At 41.7% G+C, this 25,119-nt stretch overlaps 1 protein-coding gene across 3 annotated transcripts in view; it reads right to left on the bottom strand.

Annotated features, from left to right (window-relative positions):
- Positions 1-25,119, bottom strand: part of KIF26B (kinesin family member 26B) — a 266,744-nt gene that overhangs the window by 170,830 nt on the left and 70,795 nt on the right. For 2 of the 3 annotated variants that reach the window (XM_053382705.1, XM_053382707.1), the window contains one exon: positions 7,450-7,986. In XM_053382705.1, coding sequence (XP_053238680.1) covers positions 7,450-7,986 — 537 coding nt within the window. The remainder of the gene's footprint in view (positions 1-7,449; positions 7,987-25,119) is intronic. The other variant, XM_053382706.1, reaches the window with a different exon arrangement.

Genomic DNA, 25,119 nt, shown 5'->3' with positions numbered 1-25,119 from the left:
TGTCATTCATACCTTCCATAAAGTCAGTTTATGGCAGAAACCCTGAACTAGACCTACTCAGACTAAAGGATGTTTCACACATTACATTATTGTATATTGCCCAATACAAAATGATGGTCAGTGCTGAAGATAAGGGGTCTATAAGTGGTCTGATGATTGTTTATGAAGAGGTATAAACAAATTATGTAAGAAATTATATTTTGATAAAATCAAAGATAGCTTCTTAATGAGGCTGCCACTGAAGAGACTACAAACCTGCCTTCTAAAAGGATGGAAATAAATAATATAGCACTGAGGTTATAAAGAGTCGCTTGCCCAAGGCTACTGAATAAGTTTGTGGCAAAGGCAAAATGTGAGCCAGAGACTTCATAGATCACTCACTATGCTACATATTAGCTCGCTATAGGGATTCTGTATTTTAGTTATAGTTGGGAGCCACCTTTGAGGCCTTTATTGTTGAATGACAAGATAGAAAGTGTTAATAAATGAATAAGCACAGATGTCTATCAACTTAATAATAATAATAATAATAATAATAATAATAATAATAATAATTTTTATTTATATCCCGCTCTCCCCAGTCGAAGCCGAAGCCGGGCTCAGGGCGGCTAACAACAATAAAACAATACAAAAGTACAATATTTAAATCAAGAGAGATATTCAGGACACAACCTACTAAGGACATTCTTTTGGACAGCTCTCATTCAACAGAGCTTCTGTCCATGCTAAACACAGGTGTGATCCCAGGTAATTACTTTCCCCAAAAAGTGTCTGCTGCTGAAACACCATCACCTTCTCCAGCACTTCACTCAAGAAAGGGGTGTTCGAGACTGAGCAGTAGTAGTCAAACTATAACATCCCCTTAGTTAAACTAAAATAAATAAAACCACAGTGGTATTTTAATTTTTGCATTTATTCAGATATTCCTAAATGTATAATAAAAAGCAAAATAATTTGGATTGTTGTTGTTAACCACTTTCTTCTGTTAAAAGACTTACACATTAATTATGCCATAAGCTTTTGTGGACAGGGGTCTATTTCATCAGATAAGTGAAGCTGAAAGGAAGCTGAAACTGAGCACAACAAATGCAATGCGGGGAAATCAATGCTCAAATGTTATTTTAAGTGGAAGTTGGCAGGTCTTCACATTTGCCTGCATGGTCAGAGCACCTCAGGTATTCTTGCTCTCTTTCTTTACTCAGTAAGTTGGGTCATTCTGGAAACACTTTGTGTGTGTATCCCTAAACAATATGTCCTTGTCTCAAGAGGAAAACAAAGATGAGGGGGAAATACCTCAATTATTGAGGGCCCATTTATCTCCCTTTTCATTCTGAGAGACTTGAATTAAATAATTTAATTAAGAGGGAAAAGTTAACCAAAAGTTCTGTAACCACTTATGAAGTGAACTGTACTGCATATATCCAAAGCTGTAGCAATGGGACTGCTTCAAACATCTTGTGGTAAGTTCTTTAAAAAATGAATTGCTCTTTACAGGATGATGTGGTGGCCACTTTCCATCAGGAGAGCTACATGGCTTCGCTAAATTTTAAGTGTTGCTTGCCCTTGGCAACAGCTTTCCCTGGCCCAAATTATTCTAGATAGTCTCACAGGAAGGAGACGGTTTCATATTATAGAATAAACTAGACTGGGTAAAGTCAAGAATCCAAATCCTTACTAATTGTGATCTCATGTCATGCACTTATATTAAAGGATTATCTCACTTTTTTTTTAAAGAGCTCACAGATTGCTTCTTCCCATCACAGCAGAGTCATGGGGCTCTCATACTCAAAGGATAAGCCTCCTTAGCTCTTTTCAGTTGCTGGGATACTCTTTTCCCCTCACTTCCTTGTTTGGTCTGGTATAGTGAAGGGAAAACGAATGATTTCAGGGTCATGAAGCCATGCATAAAAATGTCATGTGAGATCAAATCACTCCAGAGTGATTGTAAAAAAATAAAATAATACAATTAGTATGGAATCCAACTTCCCCTCCTAGTATAAAGAAAGAAAAAAGGACACAACCGGACTATTAGTTTGAAAGTCAGATATAATTAGCCAATTACTGTAATACACAAGCTCAATTGATGACTTCATGGTAAGAAGGTCAGCTGATGACTGATGACCCCACCAAAGCTATTCATTACTTATTTTATGTTTTATTTTAAAAAAGACTAGTAGTCTGCCAAGAGGTATTTTCCCCCCCAAACAATAAGTGAGTGCAAGAAAGTCAGACTAGGAGCTATGCTTTATTATTATTTTCCTTTTTGTCAATCTGTGGAAAAATTAACCAACAGATATTCTTAGTCAATATTCTTTGACTAAAAGCTGGTTTGCACATGCATTTCCACCACTGCTTAGTGACCTGATGGCTGACAGCTGACAAGTATGGCCAGATACCTTTTTCAAAAATCCATAACTTCTGCCTGTGGACAGAATAGGATTACATTCATGAAGAACACTTTCTTGCAAACCTCTGTACTTTCCTTAAAAACCTGTTCCTTGAGACCGGCAAACCTTTGGGGATGGTATGGCATAGGGTGTGGAGACTGAAAGTGGAAGGAGGAATCGGCAGAAATTCCACCACCCCGCCCCCAATTTATTTGATTGGAGGAGCTATTTATTTATTTACTTATTAATATCCCTCACTTCCTCCCAAAGGAGCCCAGGGCAGCAAGCAACAAGTGATAAAATAATGAAAATGTCTGAAAAACATCTGAAAAAACAATTCCAAGACAGATACAGACTGGGAAAGATATCAAGAGACTTGTTGAAGCAGGTCTTCAGTAGTTGCTGAAATAGCAAGAGACAGCATCCATCTAATACTAAAGGGCATCCTAAAAGCCCGATTCCTACATTGTGTGGAATGCACCACTGGATAAGATGGTACCTAAAAGAGGGTTTCACCTTCAGAGCACAGCAAACATTTGAGTATATAGGGGGCAAGATGATCTTTCAGGTGTCCTGGTCCCATACAGTACAGGATTTTAGACACCAAAACCAGTACCTTGAACTTATGCTGGTAGCTATTTGGCAGCCAGTGCGGTTGTTACAACAGTGGGGCAATGTGTTAGCAATCTCCTGCCCCACTGTGCAGTCAAGCTACTGCATTTTGCACCAGCTGCAGCTTCTGAACCAACCTCATGGGCACCATCACACCGAAGTAGCCTGGAGGTTACCAGCACATGGGTGATGGTGGTCAGACTGTCGAGGTTCACAACAGATGTTATTTAAACCATTATAGCTAATTTTAATATATGATTTACAAAAAACAAAAATAAACTCTAACCACTCAAAACTATATTTTGGTCAGTGCCTCTATAAATGGTTGTTGGGGGGGACGGACACACACACTCCTTACTTGCTTCAGAAATATGAACAATTTCTTAAGAAGAACAGCAGTCGCTAAAGAGCCTGGGGGGGGGGAGATAATGAAATGGTTTATGAAATTCTGGCAATCAACAGAAGAATGTAGCTATATATTACTATTTTTAACTTCCAGTCATCTTAAGTTACAAAGCGATTTACAATCATATGCCGTTGACACTCCTAGCAGCCCTAGGAGGAAACCACTGTGAGGATTTCCGCTTTTCCACAATCTTCACCATAGGCTGCAGGAGCATGTGAGTGGACTCTCTGAAGGGCAGCAAAACTAAGCGAGTCCCTTGTGGGAGTAAGACAAAAAACACTCAGTGCCACACTCTTCTGATCATTCCCTCAGTGCAAACATTTCTGCTTGACAGATAGAAAGACCTCCCCTCTCATCCCGCCCCACCCTCCCTGTCCTCCCTGTCTAGACTATTTGGGGTGAGGCACAGGGAGCACAGAGGAGGGAGCCCCACTGCACCAGTCAAAATCCCTGTGCTGGTTCTGCAAGCACAGAGGGTTAATGGAATCCAGCCGAGGGGGTCTCGTTACTTGGCAGGGGGTTGGACTCGATGGCCCTTGTGGTCTCTTCCAACTCTATGATTCTATGATTCTACTTCCCTGCCATGCTAATTGTTGAATTACCAATTGTGCATTGGTCCTCAAATAAATGTTGTAGCAAAGACCCAGTGTCCATCTCTTTCTTGTGGACTGCAAATACCCACACGTGCCCTTCACAACTGATGCAACAGTACATGTGTATTTTGTGCTTGGGTGTCTGTACCTAAATATACATGCAAGAAGCTGCCATCAGTTTTTGTTTTATTCCTTTTTTTATAATCCTACCTCTGCAAGCTGTATTTGAAGTACAACAATGGCCCCAGTAGGCTGTTACGATAAATCTACTTTGCTTCACAAACACATAGCAAGTCCTGGAAATTTCTGCATGCACTGAGTATATTAGGGTGGCAAAGAACTTTCATGATGATTCCTTTGCTGATGTTCCTCCTACTTGTTTGCAAAAAGAAACAGGGGAGGGGGGAACTGGGTGTGTGGGTTTAGCAACACATCCTTACACTCCAGGGATCTAGGGCTGTAAAAAGATTTTTTCCACTGACTTCAATAAGCCTTTGTTTTCCTGGAAACGGTGCATTAAAAACTGGGAGTTACCGTTTAAGTATGTTAGAAAGAGCAACAATATGTGTATTACATTAAAGGAATATTAAAGAGACAATATAAAGGATCTTTGTTTTTCTAGCACGAACGGTTGTCAGTAAATTCAGTGACAAATACATAAAAGTGAATGAAGTTTTTAATTTATATGTACTGCATCCTAAAACTGCAAATTCCTTTAGCATCTTTGTCTTCTTGATCATATTTGATTACAGTTATTTCCAAGTTGCAGATAAATAACTAAAGCTGAAAAATAGTGACACCCCTGTCACAGGTGTGACTAGAAAGTGTATAGATGTGCCTGCATACCACATTTGTCTTCTACATAACTGAGAACCCTGCATGAAGCAGGGGTCCCGACTGTGAGTATGCTGACAGACATGTAGAGCAGGGTAAAATCAAAATGGTGCCCCAAGACTTTTTGACTATCATAGAATTATAGAGTTAGAAGGGACCCTAAGGATCATCTTGTCCAACTCCCTATATGCAGCTGTCCCATATGGGGATTGAACCTGCAACCTGATGCTATCATCAACACACTCGAACTAAGAACACATCAGACCCAGCTGGCATGGCCAATGGGTCAGAGGTGAAAGAAACTGTAGTCTAACAACTTTCAGCTAATGATCAAGGTTTAATGGACTTGTAGTCCAACGACTTATGGAGGGCACCAAGTTGACTATCCCTGATGTGGAGTCACCACTGGTTGCATGCAGACCAGAGTGGGACAGCTGTGCGTGCAAGCAAGCAAGCAAGCAAGCAAGCAAGCAAGCAAGCAAATAAATAAATAAAATAATAATAATAATAATAATAATAATAATAATAATAATAATAATAATAATGATGTATTTCTACCCCACCCATCTGGCTGGGTTTACTCAGCCAATCCTTTCCTCTTCAAACATATACTGTCCTACACCGTACCAAATGGCAGGACCAGAATTTTATCACCTGCTAACTGATACAGATGAAGCTGCTGCTAACGGCACATCCACAGGGGCCACTTCAAAAATAGGCAGCTGGGAACTATTTACCATGAACTTGAACTACACCCTTTGCATCTTGCTGACAAGAAGTGTCCTTCTCAATATGCAAGCCTGCCTCCAAGTTCAGCATCCCATTATGATGCCAAGGTTTCCTCTTATCCGAGAGGCAGAGAATCAGAAGGAAAAATAAGATCAGGCTTCAAAGCAGTCAACCATTTCTGGCAGGCTGTCTAGACTATCTAACTGAAAGCTAATTTACAAAGGGGAGATGCCCACGTCGGGGAGCCATTAAGTCTAGCCAGGGCTACAGCTCTTGTTCCTGGGCATCAGCCTGACAAACGATGATGCAGAAGGCAATGAACCCACTCCTGGAACTGCAATGCTCTTTATCCAATGAGATTATTTTTTATTCCTGGTCCCGTTAGCTCAGCATTTCTCAGATGTAGCCTGTAGCATGATTTTGTATAGCAAATGTATTTTGTGGTTTTATACTGTAAATTGCCCTGTGATCTTTGGATTCAGGGTGGCATAATAGTAGTAGTAGTAGTAGTAGTAACAGTACCAACAACAACAAACAATAACAACAACAATGGTACAAAAGCCTCAGGTTAGGCTTAGTGATGTTTTGTTAAATGCACATCAGCATTCTTCTTTATGGGGGAAGCTAATACTGAGAGGGGGGTTAATTAGGACGGTCAGCCATGATCTCCACAAAAATCCCTACCACCACAACAATTATCATTAGGGGAAAAGCTCCTGTTGTTGACAGTGGCCAGGGAGGGGATAGCTAAGGTTCCCCAGTGTTACGCTATGGAACTTGAAAGTTACCCAGACACAATGTTACCATTTGAATGGAGAAAAAGTGAACAAAAATTATTACATGTGCATAGGATCAACACCTTTGGGGGCAGCTTAGTTCCTAACATGCTTTTAACAGCTTCATGGCATGCTGAAATTTCACAACTACAGCTTTCCACGGCAGGGATGTTACATTTCTTCCTGTCAAAGAGTTCTGCCCGAGGGGAGGGGGTAAGCATACCACCATGCGAGCCTGCAAACCTATCCATATTTACCTGGCACTTTGTACCACTGAACACCTTTAGGGTGAGGATGTTTAACTATTACGTCATATTAATACATCTACTTTATAGCTTCAGCAATTTCATTCCCTTCCCAACATAATAGATCCTATAATTATACCATGCTCTCCAAAAGATACATAACAAACATATCTAGACACTAATTAGTGGATTCTGCAGATATTTTGAACAGTGTGACCCATCTTTTTTTTTTACTGCCAATAAGACATCAGCAGTTCATGAATCTTCTCACAATAAAATTGCCCACGTTTCTCATGCGGGATTATACTTCATTATCAACCATGCAAATGCCAAGGTATTTATCTTGGAAACCCCTACTCTGCTTATTTACATGAGCCTTTTTCTACTATCATGTTCCTCCAATTTGCATCAACATAATTATTACAACCAGGATTTCTCTTCATTATTACTACTGCTACAACCAGGATTTCTAATACGGAAGAGCGCCTCTGAACTTTCGACTTCTATACTATTATTAATGAGTCTCAACAGTCCATGTTTATTAACCTTCCAGCCATAAAGCAATACCCTGTTCTGGCTTTTTCAGGACAAGTAGGCCTGTTGAAGCACATGGTCCTTTGGCATGATTTGCAGTGTTAATTTTCTGAACCACAGGATGGTTATCAGAGATAAAGGCTGTAGAAATACGGCTGTATGTTATGAGTGATTGGGGAGGAGGGGGCTGACTTCCTGTTTTTACAAATGAGGTAAATTACGGCTTGTTCAATAATATGATTGTGTTGATACAACTTCTTAATATGTATTACTCAAATCCACAAAGTATTCTAGAGATATTATTGGGGGGGTGTCCTTTCTAACGCTACTTACTTGATAGGGATACAGAGTAACGCCATTTGTTCTCGACAAGGACCAGGTGCCGTCTAGGTACTGATGAGCCTGGATAGCCACAGAATTCAGGATGTTACCATTGCTGGGGCTGGTGGCCATCTGTACACTGACCTTTGCCTGATGTCCCAAGGAACCATTTTTCTTCTCTATCCCATTAACGATCCCTATGTTGTTCTGTTTCCCGCTGAGTTTGTTAGGCAGAAAGCCAGCATAATTGGATGTAGCATAAGGAGCAGACATGTAGGCCCAGTCCCTGGGCTGCAGGCTGCCCATATGTCGCGAGCCCACCAAGGTGGGGATGTTGGGGAGAGGAGGAGGAGGGGAGCCAGGAGAAGCATCGCAATGTTCAGTGTTGGCAGCCTGTTCGAGGGTCAGCACCATCTGAATCGCTTCCTGCTTCAGCTGGTTCAAGTGAGTGGCACACACGTCGCACCGGTTGTCTCTTTCATTCCATGCCTTCCGGGTGGTGTTGGGCACCTGCAGCTTGTCGTGAATTGCAGAAGAGAAAGCCGGGTCCTAACAATAAGAGAGAATGAGGAGAGAAGTAGACAATTAAAATTGGATGATAGGGGAAAAATTAAATCCAAATTCTACCACTGGTTGTTATTAATTCATTTTATTAACAAGTGAAAAAGAATTAGGATATAAAAATCCCCATGCTTCTGCCGGATCTTAATTAGCAGTCGTATTTTTGAATACCACTGAGACGTTCATTTGGGAGTTGACTCATGAAGATCTTTCCCATTTGCATTTTCAAACTGCGCTAAAATTACCCATAAGATTACTTCAACTTCACACACAAAAAAGAAATTATTTATTCTGAGCAGGGATTGGGAACCGGAGGCCCTCCAGATGTTATTGGGCTTCAGTTCATATCATCCCTAACCATTGGTCAAGTTGGCTGGCTTCCAACAACAACTGGAGAGGTACTTTGATCATTAGTTGTGTCCACTGATCAAACCAAGCATACAATGCTACCCATTAAAAGTCTTTTAATATTGAATTTCATAATATAGTGCAAACTTAATGGGCTTCTTCAGAAAGAAGGGTATCAATCAATCAATCAATCAATCAATCAATCAGTCAGTCAAATTATCCATTATTTACCTTTTTAAGAAATCCATTTTCTACCACCAAAATAATCAAGAACAGTGGTACCTCGGGTTACAGACGCTTCAGGTTACAGCCTCCGCTAACCCAGAAATAGTACCTCGGGTTAAGAACTTTGCTTCAGGATGAGAACAGAAATTGAGAGGCAGCAGCACAGCAGCAGCAGGAGGCCCCATTAGCTAAAGTGTTACCTCAGGTTAAGAAAAGTTTCAGGTTAAGAACGGACCTCCAGAATGAATTAAGTTCTTAACCCGTGGTACCACTGTATTGCTGGTAATACTAGATAATCAAGAGTGCCCTTGGATAGGGCAGTCTAGCTAGACTAGCCAAAAAACAAACAAAAAACTGGCTTTCATCTCATGGCCCATTTTTCTTTTTGGAAGCTATGTGAGTGACCATCCTAAAGGAGACCCAAATCTTAGCTTTCAAAATATCTAGTCCACCACCTGCTCTACAGTAGGATTTTGCATACATGAAACCTTGTATACTTCACACAATGAACCCCATCACACAGGGTCCTGCACACACAATTAACTCTACCAGATAAATATGTGACAAACAGAGCAGGAATGCAAGAACTACCAGTACAAGTACAAATCAAGACACGATATAGTGAGACAAAGGCTGCATTCTGACATCATGCTTACCCATAGTTTAGTGTGATAACAATGAGACTAGGTGAACCTTGGGCTCACATGCTTCTTCCCACCCCGTCCCTCCTCCATCTTGTCAGTGAGGAGAGCAGAAGCTTAGGTTTCTGGAGTCAGTAAATCACAGTTTAGCATTACACCAAAACCCTAAACTGTGATGTGAAAGGATTCTGACAAATGCTTGCATTCTCTGATGACTCAGCAGCTAAGCTGACAAAACAGTTGAGGGTTGAAAGCTAAAGTGTTTGCAGCATCTAAGAGCATTCTCTCTGGGTCTCAGTAGGCAGGAGACGGAGGGGGTGGGCAGGAGCAACTGAGGAGAAGTGCAGACAAGAGGTCAAAGATGGATTAGAGACCAAGGAGAGAGAGATCTACAACACGAGGAGATGGAAGGAAAAGAGGAGAGCTACCAAAAGAATTTGGGCTGCCTCAGCAGAGAACTCTATGCATATAAAACAAATCAGAGTGGAGTCCTGTGATGAAAGTGGGCAATGGAACGTTTTGAGTATGTTCTCCACCATGAAGAGCTATGAGTACAAAAGACCTGCTGAGGTTCTGAAGACTCCTAGACCCAGAGGCAGTGATGGAGCTAGTATGTGGCTCATCTTAATGATGGTTTATTGAAAGAAGTCAGCTTCACTAAACATAGTTTGAAATTGGCTTGTTTCAAACAAACCATAGTCAAGTGCTGGCTGGGGCTGATGGGTGTTTTAGTCCAAAAAATGCAGAAGGCACCAGGTTGGGGAAGGTTGCTATCACATTTCCATGAAAGCTACGTATCTCTACACCATCTCAAGAAGAGCTTATGCCCTTTGGCTGTTGCTTTAAGACACTTAAGAAAATGTTTGTCTTTTAAGAATATCAGCTTGTTTGTTGAATGAGACCACAACCAATCCAGTGCAGTATTGTGTTTTCAACAACAACCAGACAGATGCTTCTGGAAACTTCTGAATAAGGCATGACAGTGGTGGCCACTTCCTGTAGTTCTCCCAGGAAACCTCTATATTTTTGATAAATATGATTTTCTTAGAGGAAAGAAGAGACAGGACCCTGAACCAACAGCCAAAGCAAACAGATTCCACAATGCTAATGCTTGTTTGCTGGGAGGAAAATGTGCAGCGGGTCTTAGGAAGGAGGGGGAAAGGAGGATTCACTGTTGGGAGGCGGTATTAATTACACTACATCTCTATTATATGCTAAACCATTTTTATTTTCACTGTTTAAATACCGTGAACAGCTACTCAGCATGCTGTGATTAATTGATTAATAAATCATGATACCTCTTTATGCAAAGTGGCTGAAGTGAAGTTCTGTCAACAGATGCCCAAGAGGGGCATCCCTAGGAAATGATGGGGGAAGCACTGGTGGGGACTTAAACACATCAAGTCACAGGCTGGCTAATTCAGTTCAGAAAATGCCTCAGCAGCCTACTGTTCAACACCATCATGCATCGCTTCAAAGAAATATCACAGTCCAACCTACGGGTAGCCTCCAATAAAACTATATAGCACAGGTGAACAAGCTCATTCATGCACAGGCACAAGGATCTGAAACATCTGTATTGATGCAGAACTGATAATATACCCTGTAAAGGTAAAGGTAAAGGACCCCTTGACAGTTAAGTCCAGTCAAAGGCGACTTGGAGTGTGGCACTCATCTTGCTTCAGGCCGAGGGAGCCGGCGTTTGTCCACAGACAGCTTTCCAGGTCATGTGGCCACCAGGACTAAACCGCTTCTGGCACAATGGGACGGAAATGCCGGTTAGCTTCCCACCTCAGCAGTACCTATTTATCTACTTGCACTGCCTGAAAGAGCATATCCACTCCCATCATTCAGCCCAGATGTGGAGGTCCAGCTCTGAGGGCCTTCTGGTGGTTCCCTCACTGTGAGAAGTGAAGTTACAGAGAACCAGGAAGAGGGCCTTTTCGATAGTGGCACCCAACCTTTGAAATGCCTTCTCAGCAGATGTCAAACATATAAACAACTACGCTTTCTTATTACTATTACTACTACTTCAGAGTTACATACCTAATCTGTCCAGTAACACTGATAAGGAAATCACCAGATTCAGCATCTCGGGAATCAGCTTTTTCCTCACTAATGGAACTACATTCCTTAACATCCTTGGTACACAATACAGATAAGGGTTCCGCCCTACCAGTTCCAGTGTGCACCAGCCACTGCTGGTTCCCAGTATAAATAAGAGGTACATCATGTTCTCAGTCCATTCATACACATGCTCAGAAAGACACAGAGGAGCTCTGAGCTTTTCTCCACAGCACCCCAAGGAGGTTGCCTAGCATTGCAGTAAGACTAAGACCCTGCCTTCTGTATAATTTGTTTTCTACCTGCTTGATTGGTCAGGGCTGTCAAACCTCTGCCAGTTCTCCTGCTTCAGCTCCTGAATACAACAGGCCCGGTGTTGTTCTTTGAAACTTAACCGCTCTCTGGCAAAGGGCTTCACTTGGGAGTAGGTACATCTTATATTCATCTCCAAACACGGTTCAGCATGAAAGATCCCAGACACTATTATAAATAAATCTTAGGAAAGGAAAGCTTTTTCTGAAGCATGCCCACCATCTACGAACTGTAGCAGTTTCGGCAAGGGCTGCGCACTAGCAACCTTAGCTGTGTATCAATATTGAAAAGAACTTCATTTCCTTCTCAGATGTCATCTAGCAGCACATATCTTGGTAGATGACCTCCAGAGGGTACAAGGAGCCTTACATTCTGCAACACCAAGCCAGGCAAGTGCATAACATCTAATGCATCCTGACAATGCAATTATAGTTGGCACCACCAGCAGTGGATAGCAGCTGCCCCAGATACAGTCAAGGAGCCTGACAGACCTCCACACACATTTCCAACACAATATGTGCATATAGATCTTCTCAAGCCCTCATTTCACTAATCATGGGCATAAGTTACGTAAGTCTCCTGCCACTCTTGAAAGATAAGCAGTGAAGTCATATGAAAAACCACCCTTCAGGAAGAGAACAGCAGGGAGAGTATAGGCCCAGCTTCATAAATGTATCTAAAGCGATCCCATGATCTGGATCACCAGTTGTCAAACTCCCCATTTACGTGGTGGTTACGTTATGAGGCACTGTGCATTTAAGTGAAATGGCGTATATTGGGAACACCATTGAATAAACCTGCAAACACCACAATTGCTCCCTCCAAATCTCCTTGCTCAAAGTCCAAATCTCCACAGGTCTCAAAGGTCAGCGCAAGAGCTCCTAGGATTGTACTTGCAAAGGCTCATGGGTTTGCTAGACGTTGTTTTTGCACCATTTTTGCTGTTTTGTGCTCTTTTAGGGCTGTTTTGTCCCCTTTTGGTGCCACTTCTGGGTTCACGGTGATTCGAGCATGTGCAGTTGTGCATGCCTTGAACGCACAGAAATGGGGAGTTTCCTGTACTCCCCATTTGAAGTTTTCAAAATGTAATGAGTGATCTGCGTCTTGTTGAGGAAACAAGAGTTCCCTTCATGAACATTACAAAACCAGCTTCAAGTTAGCCTGACCATTACTGATAAAAAACAGTTTTCAAAGAAACAAAACTCAGGCTACAAATGAGATACGGTGAACATTAATCAGAATGGGATAGCATACAAGGGTCTCCTGAAAACATGGCTTCTGGGAGTGGACAGAAGCGGAAAAATTAGTGTATAAGAAAACTCAAACTTTATCCTTGGCAGAAATGTTAAGAGATCATGCCAGGAAAAGTTACTGAAACTGGAATGGGCATCATATATTACAGACGGTATGGAGGAAGTTAGATCACTATTATGTGCATCAAAGCTCCAGAAACAGATTGCTGGAATAGCATAACTGCTATGTTTTGGCATCAGTACACTTTCTGTATGAGTTCCAGGGGGCATGTTGGTGGGCTTAATGAGCAGCAAGTTATTAGTCCCACAGGTGTGTATAAAACAGGCATAAGGACTTCAAGCTATGTACAGTTTGGGTTCCATAGCATACGCAACAGGAGGATGCTAAGTTATGCACACTATTTGAGCTTCTTAGGCTTTAAAACTCAGCAGGAAATGTAACAGAAATAGGTCTGCTTGTGAGACTTCATGTCGACTTGAAAAGTCCACGGCATTTTGGCATCCATTTCCAAAGTGCCAGCTGGGGAGAGGAGCTCAAAACCGAGATAATTATTCAAGGTTATAACCATATGCTTCTTTCAAACAAAAGGAGATTTGATTCAGTTTCAAACAAAAAGTTGAGAAGGAAGCGACTGAAAGTGAATTTAACCATTCAGTGCAACATAAGCTCAGAATCATGAGTATAAGCTAGAACCATAAGAAAAAGAAGGAATTCCAGAATGAATAGGAGTCGCAAAAACAATTGTACCGCAAATGTCTAAGTTAAAAAGGGTTAAGCAGGTGGTGAGCTATATATTGTCCATACAGCTAGGATATGTGAAACATGCCAGCCCTACTGCTGCCTTCTTCTTCTTTTCCTTACCCCATTTGCTTGTGTCATCCACCTGCTGCATCTTATCACTGAATGAGACTGAAGCCCTTTTCCATTCATTTTGCCCAGCATATAGTAAAATGGAGAGCTGATCCTTGCCAGGGGTTTTAGGTAGGGTGTCCTCTTTTACAGTAACTAAAATTAAGAAATGCATCCATGAAAGGGGGGATAAAACACATGTATATAATATCTGCATCTGATAATCTAGAGATCCAAATTTAGAATTACTATAATTTAAAAGAAATCAATGCATTTCACAGTGGGGAAGAATGTGATCAAATGAACATTGCCTGCACAGTTTGCCGTCCAGGTGCTAAACATTGATGGGCACTTGAAAGGCCCCTGAAATTTCTTCTTATGCTTCCTGACCTTTAAGCCAGACTTGAAACAGACAGTCCTTCAAATACAGAGCTATCCCCTGATAACCCTCCAGAGAGAGGACCGACCTCTGTGACATAGTACAAATGGCCACTGTAATTTTAGGCATTCTTTCAGTATGTAGAGTCTACATTGTAGACCACCCTAACTCTCCTTGCCACTGTGACTGCAGTATACTAACAATATGCTGGGCTGAACCGTGGAGCAGTTCACCCAACAGGTCTAAGCTGCAGCAATAGCTTCTCAGCAGCAGCAGCACGGCTGTCACTCAACCAAAGTGGGAGGGGGAGAGGCAAAGGGGTGGTGAGGTCAGGGTTGCACGCTGGCACCAGCAGAGCCAATCTGCTGCTCCCACCGGTGCACCCAGACAGCCCTGACCTCACCACCTTGCCTCCACCTTGCTTCTCCCCTTCCTCCTAATGGCGTAGCATGGGGGGGCAGAGGGGTGGTGGCCCCGGGCACAAAATTCTGAGCAGAGAGCAACCAAGCGAAGTGACGCCCGCCCGTGCCCTGCCCCTGGGCCGGCCGATGAGTTTGAGCTGGCTCGCCCTTCCCTCCACGTGCAGTGCCACCCCAGCTGCCCCATCCACCAGGGGCACAACACTTGCCCCGCCCCAGGCACCAGCAACTCACGCTATGCAACTGCTTCCTCCTTCAGGTGAGTTGCAGCCGTGCTGCTGCCAGGAGGCTATTGCTGCAGCTTCAACCCGTTGGGCTTCCAACATACCTCTAGGAAGCTGCACAGAATAAACAGTGGGAGTGGCAAGGAGAGTTAGGGTGCCCAAGCAGGGGCAACCAATGGGGTGTCCCCCAGAGGGAATGCAACTCTCATCAGCCCAAGACAGCGTGGCCAATAGTCAGGGTAGGCAAGAAGTTATACTCCCAACATCTGGAGAATACCACTTTGTCTCCTCCTGCCCTATAGATTAATATGCCCCTGGCAAATTGTCAAGCCATAATTTGCTAGACTATTGATCTTCAATGTAGTCACTGTCCTGGCTTTGCATTGTTGGCTTTTACTGATGGTTTATTCAATATGTTTCACTGCTTCCTGTATTTTATTTTATGTTTTAAGTGTTTTATAGTGATGGGTTGTTTTTTTTAAATCTGCTTTCTGCTTTGAAACCTTTGAATGGAAAAGTGGCCTAGAAAGACATATGTATGTAAATAAAGAAATAAGTAAGTAAATACAATATACTGGTGGGCAACTGAATAAGTGAAAAGTAAGACCATAGATGCTATATATTTTCAAGCATAGCTGAGCCATGGAAATTAACTCCCACTTGGAGTCGTGCTGGGTAGGGGCTCATCTCCTTCAACAGAGAAGGTAGCAAGGACCTGTGTTAGGTGATCAATCAGTCATACCAAGCGATGGGAAAGGTGGAAGAAGAACAGAGATCAAGGGCTTCACATCTTTGCCCTGACAGAAATGTAACTTCCAGACCTTCACTTGCAGCAGGGGGTAAGAAAACTAATTAAGAAACACTGATGGGAACTGATGCAGTTTCTCTGATAGAAGCCACAAGGGCCGTTTTCTTTTTACCATTCTAAGGAATTTTGTTTTGTGCCTCTAGCTTGCTAGCACAGAAGCTACTTTGTTTAAGCAATGCCTTTGCCATATTTTCAGAGGACAGGGTAGAAAAATTAACAGCTTTATTTCTTGATTGTGGTGGTGGAAACCGTGTGTATTCTGAGTGCACGTACATTCCATACATCTGGGCCAACTTCCAGATGATGTTGTTTCTTAACCTAAGGACACACACTCTTCTCTAAAACTAGATTAACTGCCACGGAGACTTGCCACCTTTGCAAGTCTTTGGCTCTGACTGCTGAAAAAACTGGTGCTCCCAACTGTTAAACTGACACCGTTTCTGTTGAAATAACAGAATGCTCGAATAAACTGAAATCTGTGGGAGTCCTGAGCAAACAGAGCCTGTGGTTTTAACGCGGTGAATACAAATGAGCAAAACTGCTACCAGCAACAGTTACAAATTACCTTTCTTCCCAAGCAAAAAGCTGGAAAGGTGACTAAATATTCTCAAATTTTGCAGTTCGGGTTTGCTTCACCCAACACAAAAAGCTACACTGATGTCATGATACCTTTTGTCTTACAGGGCACCACCAAACTCACACAAACAGGATCATTGCAGCTATCATATAATAAATATCTTGCTTGCTTAAAATTTGTGTCATGTGGCAGCTATTCTCTTACATACAATTTCAGATCTGTTTTTGCTAACGAGTGAAACCTCAGAACGGGGCTGAAGCCAATCACAGCTCCTCACAAGTGCCTCTTCATGATACGTGTGTATTGAAAATATGCATTTTGTCACATTCAAACATTACATTCTTAGATGTAAAAAGTAATATGTGGAATGTCCAATAGACAGGGCCATTTTTCATCAAATTCAAGCAGTATCTATTAGGAAGAAAGTCTGCTTACCTTGAGCTTGTCACATAATCTGGTTATACAAATCTCTCCCCCCCCCCCCATCTTGCAACAGGAAAGGGGAGAAAGTTCTGTTTTGTTTTTTAAATGGTCTGTTTTTTAAATGGTCTTCCCTTATCTGAGTTTCAAATAGCATAAACTACTATCACATTTGCCTTGGATTCATCTCCAATTGATTCACTTTCACCTATTTTGCTGATTTAGAACCCCACTCAGCCCCCAGATCAGAAGAGAAGGTTGAGTTTGGTGTCATTAATAAACTGATGATACTACCCAGAATTCCATCTAGATGTTAAATAGCAAGGGTGATATAATTAAACTTTGTGGTACACCACAGGGTAATTGACATATTCTCATTATAGTTAGAATATTAAATGCAGTGCATTGAGGAGAAAATAAATTAGGTTTCTTGCTTGCTTAAGGCTTGTTCTAAGGATGTGACAACTGCACACATCTGGCCCCCAGGTGTTTGCATTATTGTTTCAAAAGTGAAATCTAACTGTAGCTAGATTTCTAACTGAGCTGGGGGGAAATAAAAGGTTGTCAAGGAAGAAGCATGGAGTACAGTCATACAGTTATATCTCATGCCCATATTCTGATAGAGAGTCCATGAGATTCACTGGATAGAGGACTCTGAAATATAGCCAACACCTCTTTAGGGAAGTTTTTAATGACTGATGTTTTAATGTATTTTGTTGGAAGTCACCCAGAGTGGCTGGGGAAACCCAGCCAGATGGGTATGTATGTATGTGTATGTATGTATGTATGTATGTATGTATGTATGTATAAAGAAATTACTACGACTACTACTACTGGAGCAGACTGCCACGCACACAATGGGACTACCCCCTCCTCTCCTCTCCTCCTCCATTTATCATCAACATCTCTTCTCCACCCTCTGTAAAACATTCTGAGGGTGCACAAGGGGGTTACAAAAAGAAGGAGAGGAGGGAGAAGTCCCACTGTGCAAGTGAAGATCTCTTGCACAAGCAGAACAGCAGTGTTGGGTATGGTCCTTACATGGAAGCCAAAACTTCCCAAATTCCCCTTGCTCATGAAAATCAGTGAGTGACCTTGGGCAAATAACTCTCTCTCTCTCAGCCTAACCTCTCAAGATCACCCAGAGAATAAAATTTTAGCTATCATGGATGTGGAGGCCCTTTAAACCTGTATATTCAACTAACATGGACTACAAGCTACCAGAAATATCATCCCTGGTGATACACACTGCACATCTATTTTTTTTATAAGATATTTATTAAGTTTTTTTATAATATTACAATAAAATAAAAAAGAAAAAACAGAATAACAAAAATACAGAATAAAGAAACTTTTTAAGAAAAGAAAAACACACATACATTTTCAATTACTTATTTTCTTTTAACTTGTTTCCCGGACCTCCTCATACCTCCCTTTTTTGTATTCCACCCCAAATTGTTAGTTCAGCAAATCCTTACCATTATATTATTACCTATTTATAATCCTTTTTTTCCCCATATCTCTTAAAGCATTACAGCTGGAAACCACTTAATTTCAATCCAACATCATTCTAACACTCATTAATTTTACAATATTTCTGTAGATAATCTCACACTGCACATCTAGTTACCAACCTCTGCCACTCTGTATTTACTCTCAATTACTTCCAGTTTGGAAAGATCAATAGCACTGTAATTGGTGTTTGCATAGTTCCATGTGCCAATGTTTTCGTGGCTGACTTAGAACAATGTTCTTAGCTCTTGCCTCCAAAATCTCCCCTCTGCCTGAGATACATTATCATCTGAACCCATGAGCAGGAAGCACTTGAGAAATTCTACTAGGACCTCTAGACCAATCCACACAGCAGGTCCACTTCCTGGATACCATTGTGCAATAATAGACATATAAGCATTATTTTATGTCAGAAACGTACTGATTGCTTCACATACTGATGTGCTTTGAGTTTCAACTGAGAACACTCCAAAAAACAACAACACCACTTTCTACAACCAAGCACTGCAATGCAAACACATTTGTATGGACGGAGACTCAAGATGCGTAGATTTTCATCAGGCACTTCTTTGACTACAATATCCACCCAGTGAAATGAATAACAGGTCAAGAGAGACAGGCTAGTTCTCAAGAATAATCTACTACGGAACAGATCTTGATGAGAAACTGACAAACACACTTTGTTGCCACCTACTAACTCCCCGCTATCATCAGTGATCTACAGCTCATCTTGAACAATGATACTTCCCTCTTACAGGCCTTGGGTGGTAGGCCAATCCTTGCTTACAGAGAGTCCCCTAAATCAAAACGGTTATGTACCACCAACAACAGGCCATACAAGGACCAGATGCTGCAATGAACACAGATGCCAACTCTGCCCCATCTCTACAGAGCCAACACTGTTACAGGACGTAATAAACTCAGTCACAACATAAGAGATTCATTCACCTGTTCATCATCCAACGTGATAGATGTTACCATCTGTCAGCAATGCCCTTCTGTGTTCTACATAAGCCAAGACAGGCCATTCTCTAGGCAAAAGAATAAACGAATACAAATCTGACACCAGAAAGGGCAATATTCAGAAGCCGCTGAGAGAACAGTTCAATCTTGCAGGACACTCTCTGCTGCTAACCTTAAAAATAGCCATTTTTGAACAAAGAAGTCTCCAAGGGAGACTCCAGCACAAAGCAGCTGAAATACATCAAGAGGCAAATGTTGTCATTTGAGGCCTGAATTCAGATAACAGGTTTTTTTTTTAGCCTATTACAGGTGTTAATTAGCTCCCCAAACAGTAACTTTAATATAAGAAAAATATCTAACCTCACAAAAATCTGACACCGCAAAATTTCAGACCAAGATCCTTTAATTAATTATCTGTCCTTTTTGTGGCTCGCCATCAACAAAAAGCTAAAGTTATAAAATAAACATCTTTTTGTCAGTTGTGTTTTAGATCACAATGTAAAGTTCTATGACTTATTCTATTCAGATAATACAACAGTGACACAGCAGGCAGCTGTAACTTCTGGAATCTCATACCCAATCTGGGCTGATGTTTATTTTCTAAGAAAATGGAATAGTGTCATTGTTAACGACCAGCAGGTGTCAAAATGTGGAGGTGATAAAAAAATGTAGGCAATAATGATGTCTTTCTTTGACAATGGCCTGAATCCATTATAGTCATATAGACACGGCATCCAGAAGGAAGAAATATTAGGAAATGATGGGCCCTTCGAAAAGTTACAACTGCATCTTCGGCATTAACCCAACTGTCCCACTCTTCTTATACTATGGAGAAGCAGTTTGCTCCACAGGAGGCAGTGATGCCCACCAACTTGGATGCCTGTAAAAGAGGATTCAACATGGAGGATCAGGCTATCCACAGCTACTAGCCATGCCTGGTCAGGTTTAACCTCCACTGTCAGAGATATTATGCCTCTGAACAGCAGTTGCTGGGAATCACAGGTGGGCAGAGTACTGTTGCATTTTGATCCTGTTTGCATGCTTCTCCCAGACATCTGACTGGCCACCTTGGGAACAGGATGCTGGACCAGTTTTGGGCCACTGGCCTGATTTAGAAGGCTCTTCTTATGTTCTTAGCTATAGCTGTTGGCCTATTACTTTTTTCTTTCCTTTTTTAATAATCCCACAGACCTTGTACAGACTAAAACATCTCACTGCTTTCTGCAAAGTTATCTCATGCTTTCCTACTGAGCATTCTTTTATTATAAATTCAGCCAGAACCCAACTTCCAAAGTTAAACTCAAAAAAGAAAACCTGGTGGGAATTTTTAGGCAAATGGAGCTTGAGAAGGCTACCACATAGAAATTCAGGAAAAGATTTCTACCCATGGAGAATAAACAAGACTGAGAAGAATCCATAACTATAATCTAATGCCACTATCATAACTCCATCTAATACCAAACTAGTGTGGTCCAGCACCTATGTTTGGAAGAAACCTGGAACCACCCAAAAATAAGGCAATGGTTTCTGCATACTAGGAGGACAAAGAAGTTTATTTGCAACTCAAAAGAAAGGGGCTTTTAACTATATATCCAAAACCAGCCAAAGTACGACCCTAGCTCAATGACTCTGTGGATATGCAGGATATGTTGACAGCTGGTTCACATAACATTTAGAGAGTCGGTTTTTAGAAAGAAAAAGAAAGAAAGGAAGAAAGGAAGGAAGGAAGGAAGGAAGGAAGGAAGGAAGGAAGGAAGGAAGAAAGAAAGAAAGAAAGAAAGAAAGAAAGAAAGAATAGATGGTGGTGAAGAGAATTAGTCTGCTTGAGCCAATTAAGTTAACACCTTATACTATTCTTGATGAAGGATTAGTGCCATAGCACTTTTCAGTAGAAACCATATTATTTTCATCTAATCACTTGGCTCCTTTTCATTTAGCATTCTAGTGCTACACTTGTATATATCTAATCAAGCATCTAACATTTTTCACGCTATCATTAACTCAATTTGTAATAGGAACTATAATTATAACTTTAATGATAGTGCTGGCCAAAGGAATTTAAATGTGAAATTATGTAATTCTTGTGTGTGTGTGTGTGCGCGCGCGCTGATATATTGCACTGCATTGCAGTATGCTGTAAATATTTTAAGGGGAAGTAATAAGCAATAACAATTCTCTAGTCTAGGACATTTCATACATTGGAATGGTTTGCATGTAACACCAAACTATGTTTTGGCCAGCAAAACAAGTCAGGTTCATCAACCATAGTTTAAGGTTTCCCCCCCCTTAAACTAGGGATAGCAAACATCATGCCCTCCAGATACTTTTGAATTCTATATTCTATCATCCCAGACCATTAGTCATGCCGGCTCACGCTGATGGGAGATGGAATCCAACAACATCTGGAGGTTATCACATTGGCTAAAACATAGTTAACATGAACCACAGTTTGTCTGGGTTTGTACATAATGAGTAACAGCAGTTAGTTGAAAATGGAAACAAATGCTTCTGATCTCACCTCACAGCCATGCTAGAAGAGATGGGAAGGGAGAGCTCACAAGCCAAATTTCATGCCTGTACAGCCAAATATCTGATTGTAATAATTACATGGCAGCACACTTGGGCTTCAAGGAGTCAGAGACTGCCCCAACTCCTTGACAAATGTACTTGTATAAAACACATATTGCAAAGATTTGTTTCACAGCTTACATGTATAAGTATATGCACTGAACATCTTAGATGCATGAATGGGTCCTGATGCATCGATTAAAAAAAATCAATGCAACTCAAAGAGGTGTTGTGATTGAACAAGAGTGCAAATGAGATTTTAACATCTCTTGAAATATTTTACATTTCCTCATAGCTAGCCACATTGTTGGTGTTATTTCAACAATGGCAAATCCAAACACGCAAATAGCTGTGGTTGCCCCATTCTTCAAAAGCAGAACACAAGGGTGCGTCAATTGTTAGAACAATAACTTAACATATGCCTAGCCATGTATTGTAGAGCATTGTCAATGCCTTAAAAACTTGTAACCTGTTGGGATGCTGTACTGATTTTTTAGTAAAATGTTTAAACATAACAACTGTGGTGAGACTTCGAGTTCCAAGCCTGACAGTGGGAGCCAAGACATAGAGAGATCGACATTGAATAATGGGGGGGGGGTGATTCTGTATATCAGAGAACAGCAGACTTCAAGTTTGTCGGGTCTGTTTTATGTTCTACATAAACCCCAAGATCTACCAGTTAAGAGTCAGCTGCAATTAGAATTAAGAACATGGTGCCTCTGAACAGCTGTTGAGTACTGAAATTTGTTTTGAGCTTCGTTCACAATCCTCGTAACCCAAAATGCATTTGTAACTACTCCAAACTTACTTTATTTCAACAGTGCTCTAATTAGGAGGGGAGTCCTGTTGTTAAACAACCGGGAATCAGAAACCTTTGCTGGTCTATTGGAATTCCCCCAAAGATCTATGAATAGATCCTGATCAGCTTCTGCCCACCCACTGCTGTAGATGCCAGAAATAGATGCCCAGATTCCAGTAGTAATACTACTCAAAACAATGCTATACAAACATATAAGTTATTACATTATTGACACCCTGGTCTGCTAGTAAAAGCATTATGTGACAAACCTCACCAAGGAAAATTCATCTGATGTGCCTTCCAATGGCTTACCAGTGGACCAGATGCAATAGACCAGATGCACGCATCTGCACTGGTGACCACATGATTAAGGTGGTAGATCATTTTGTCCAACTGGGCTCCACCATAATCAGCAAGCTTTCCTTTGATGCTGAGTTGGACAAGCGTATTGACAAGGCAGTTACAGCAGTAGGTCGCATCTCTAAGAGGGTATGGGAGACTGTGATGTTAATGGCTAAAGCACACTGCTTTATGGTAGTCAGATGTGGGCAACTTATAATTGCCAGGAGAAACACCTTAATGCCTTCCATATGAGCTGCATCAGAAAGATTTTGGGCATAAAAAATGTCCTCTCCTAAGCTCACATTCCCAGCATGTTTGCACTCCTGTCTCAGTGACGTCTACGTTGGCTGGGTCATGTCCACAGAATGGAATGTGGCAGGACCCTCAAGGATGTGCTCTGTGGGAAGCTGGTTTTCAGTACCATGCCTGCTGGCATACCAACTCTGCATTATGAGATGTCTGCAAACATGACCCGAAGGTTGGCAACCCTGACATGTGGGAATCCCTTGCAGATGGTCAGACTTGGAGACGGACAGTCAGGTCTTGTGTCCACATCAGTGACTGGAAGAGGAATAACCTCTTGGAGGAGTGGAGAAGAAGAAACACTATGGTACACCTGCATCAGGAGAACTGGACACCTTCATCTGCCCCAGCTGCAACAAAACATGTCTATCCCGTATCGGTCTCTACAGTCACAGCAGTTGCTGTAACTCTCCAACATTTTGACCACCCCTGAAGGCGCACGCTTCCATGGTCTCCTGAGACAGACAAATGGCAGCCTAACACGGTGGGTTAGAGGAAATTTTCTGTGCCTTGACAAGCTAGTGACTGGTACAGAAGCCATCTCTTCTGTTCCACCTGGTCTTTCCCCAGTCTTTAATGATCCTCTGCTACAGCACAGCAAGACCACCCTTTTATTTCTTTGCTGTGAAATTTGTGCCATGATTAGGCCCTCTTTGCAGAATATCAGGGTTGTTCTTTCTTTCAAGAGAAAGTCTGAAAGAGATGCTTATGCACTCAAATGCCTCTCACAGCATTTGCCCCTGATAACTAGTGATGGCCAAAGTATCCGATCCATTTGCTGCCTCATAAAAATTATTCCTTAGCCTATTTGACTAATTCAGGGCATGAATGCTCGTAACTGGTAAGCCTGACAGGACTGAAAGAGCCCATTCAGAGCCGAGAGCCTTTACCACTTCCCTCCCACTCACACAAAACACATCACACACACCAGATCCTTAAGGCAGAGCACAGGGGAGAGACCCAGAATGAGCTCCTGTTACAAAACAACACACTCTCACTGGCCCTGTGCTGCTTATCTTCAAGTGTGGGCTGAAAACATACCGTCACTCCAGCCCCAGCTCGACTCTGATTAAGTCAACTGCTGACAAGTCTGAATGGAGGAACGGCTTCTTGACTTGTGTGGTCCAAGGAAGACTAAGATTACAAATCTCTTCCAAAATATTCCCCAAGTGCCCCCACTCCCTGCTCCTGACAATTGGGGAGGGGGGGGAGAACAAGAAGAAAAGCTTTCAGTATAGCTGGTAATCTTACCCACCTAGGCCTCAAATCAAAATACACTCCTACTTGGGTTACAGAGTCAGCTGGAAAGTTCTCTAATCAAGTAAGGGCAGGGGGAGGAAGAGGAGTAGGAACGGGGGCTCAGAGAATAGACTCCCAACTATTTGTAAAGATCAAAATCTCCCATCACAATTCAGCATTACAGTGCTGGCTATGTACCCAAGAGTCAAGGATTAAACGGAGGGTGGTGGGCTGGCACCTGAAAGAAAAGTGCTCTCCGTGCTCCGGGTAGCCTTGGGCACTGCTATATCCCCATTTATTAATCTCATTGATTAGACCTGCAAACACTTTCTTTTTCCCCTGAGCTTCTCTGCAATTAATCTAGCATTCTGAGGAAAGCAGTCCTCTTTAAATTCAAGTGGCAGCAGGTTATCTCAGCTGACTTCCCTTGACAGTACTCAAATCAAACTTGGCACCCAGCATCCTCACTCGCAAAATCTCCTGAAATGAAGGTAGATTTTGTGGCTAAAAATAATCACAAGAGCCAGGTGTCTTGTGAGACCATAGATAGATAGATAGATAGATGATAGATAGATGATAGATAGATAGATAGATAGATAGATAGATAGATAGACTGATCATGTGCAATCTTTGTGATCTTGGCCAAGAAAAATCACTTCCTATTTTATGTATATTGATGATAGATGGACTCGCATCTGTATTTGCACTCCTGTGTATAGGCTGGCTTGGGCTGTAAGCAATGGCAGAGGATATTCTCAGTTAATATATACACTACCAATTTAAACAGGCTTTATAGTCATATAGACCTTGGCACTCTCACTATGCTCCAGAGATGCTTCCAGGTGGTTGATGACTGTTGGATGGGGGCTATGAAT

This window comes from Podarcis raffonei, chromosome 3, assembly GCF_027172205.1.
Source record: "Podarcis raffonei isolate rPodRaf1 chromosome 3, rPodRaf1.pri, whole genome shotgun sequence".
In the NCBI taxonomy this organism is placed as follows: domain Eukaryota; kingdom Metazoa; phylum Chordata; class Lepidosauria; order Squamata; family Lacertidae; genus Podarcis; species Podarcis raffonei.
This window is presented reverse-complemented; position numbering and strand designations above follow the sequence as displayed.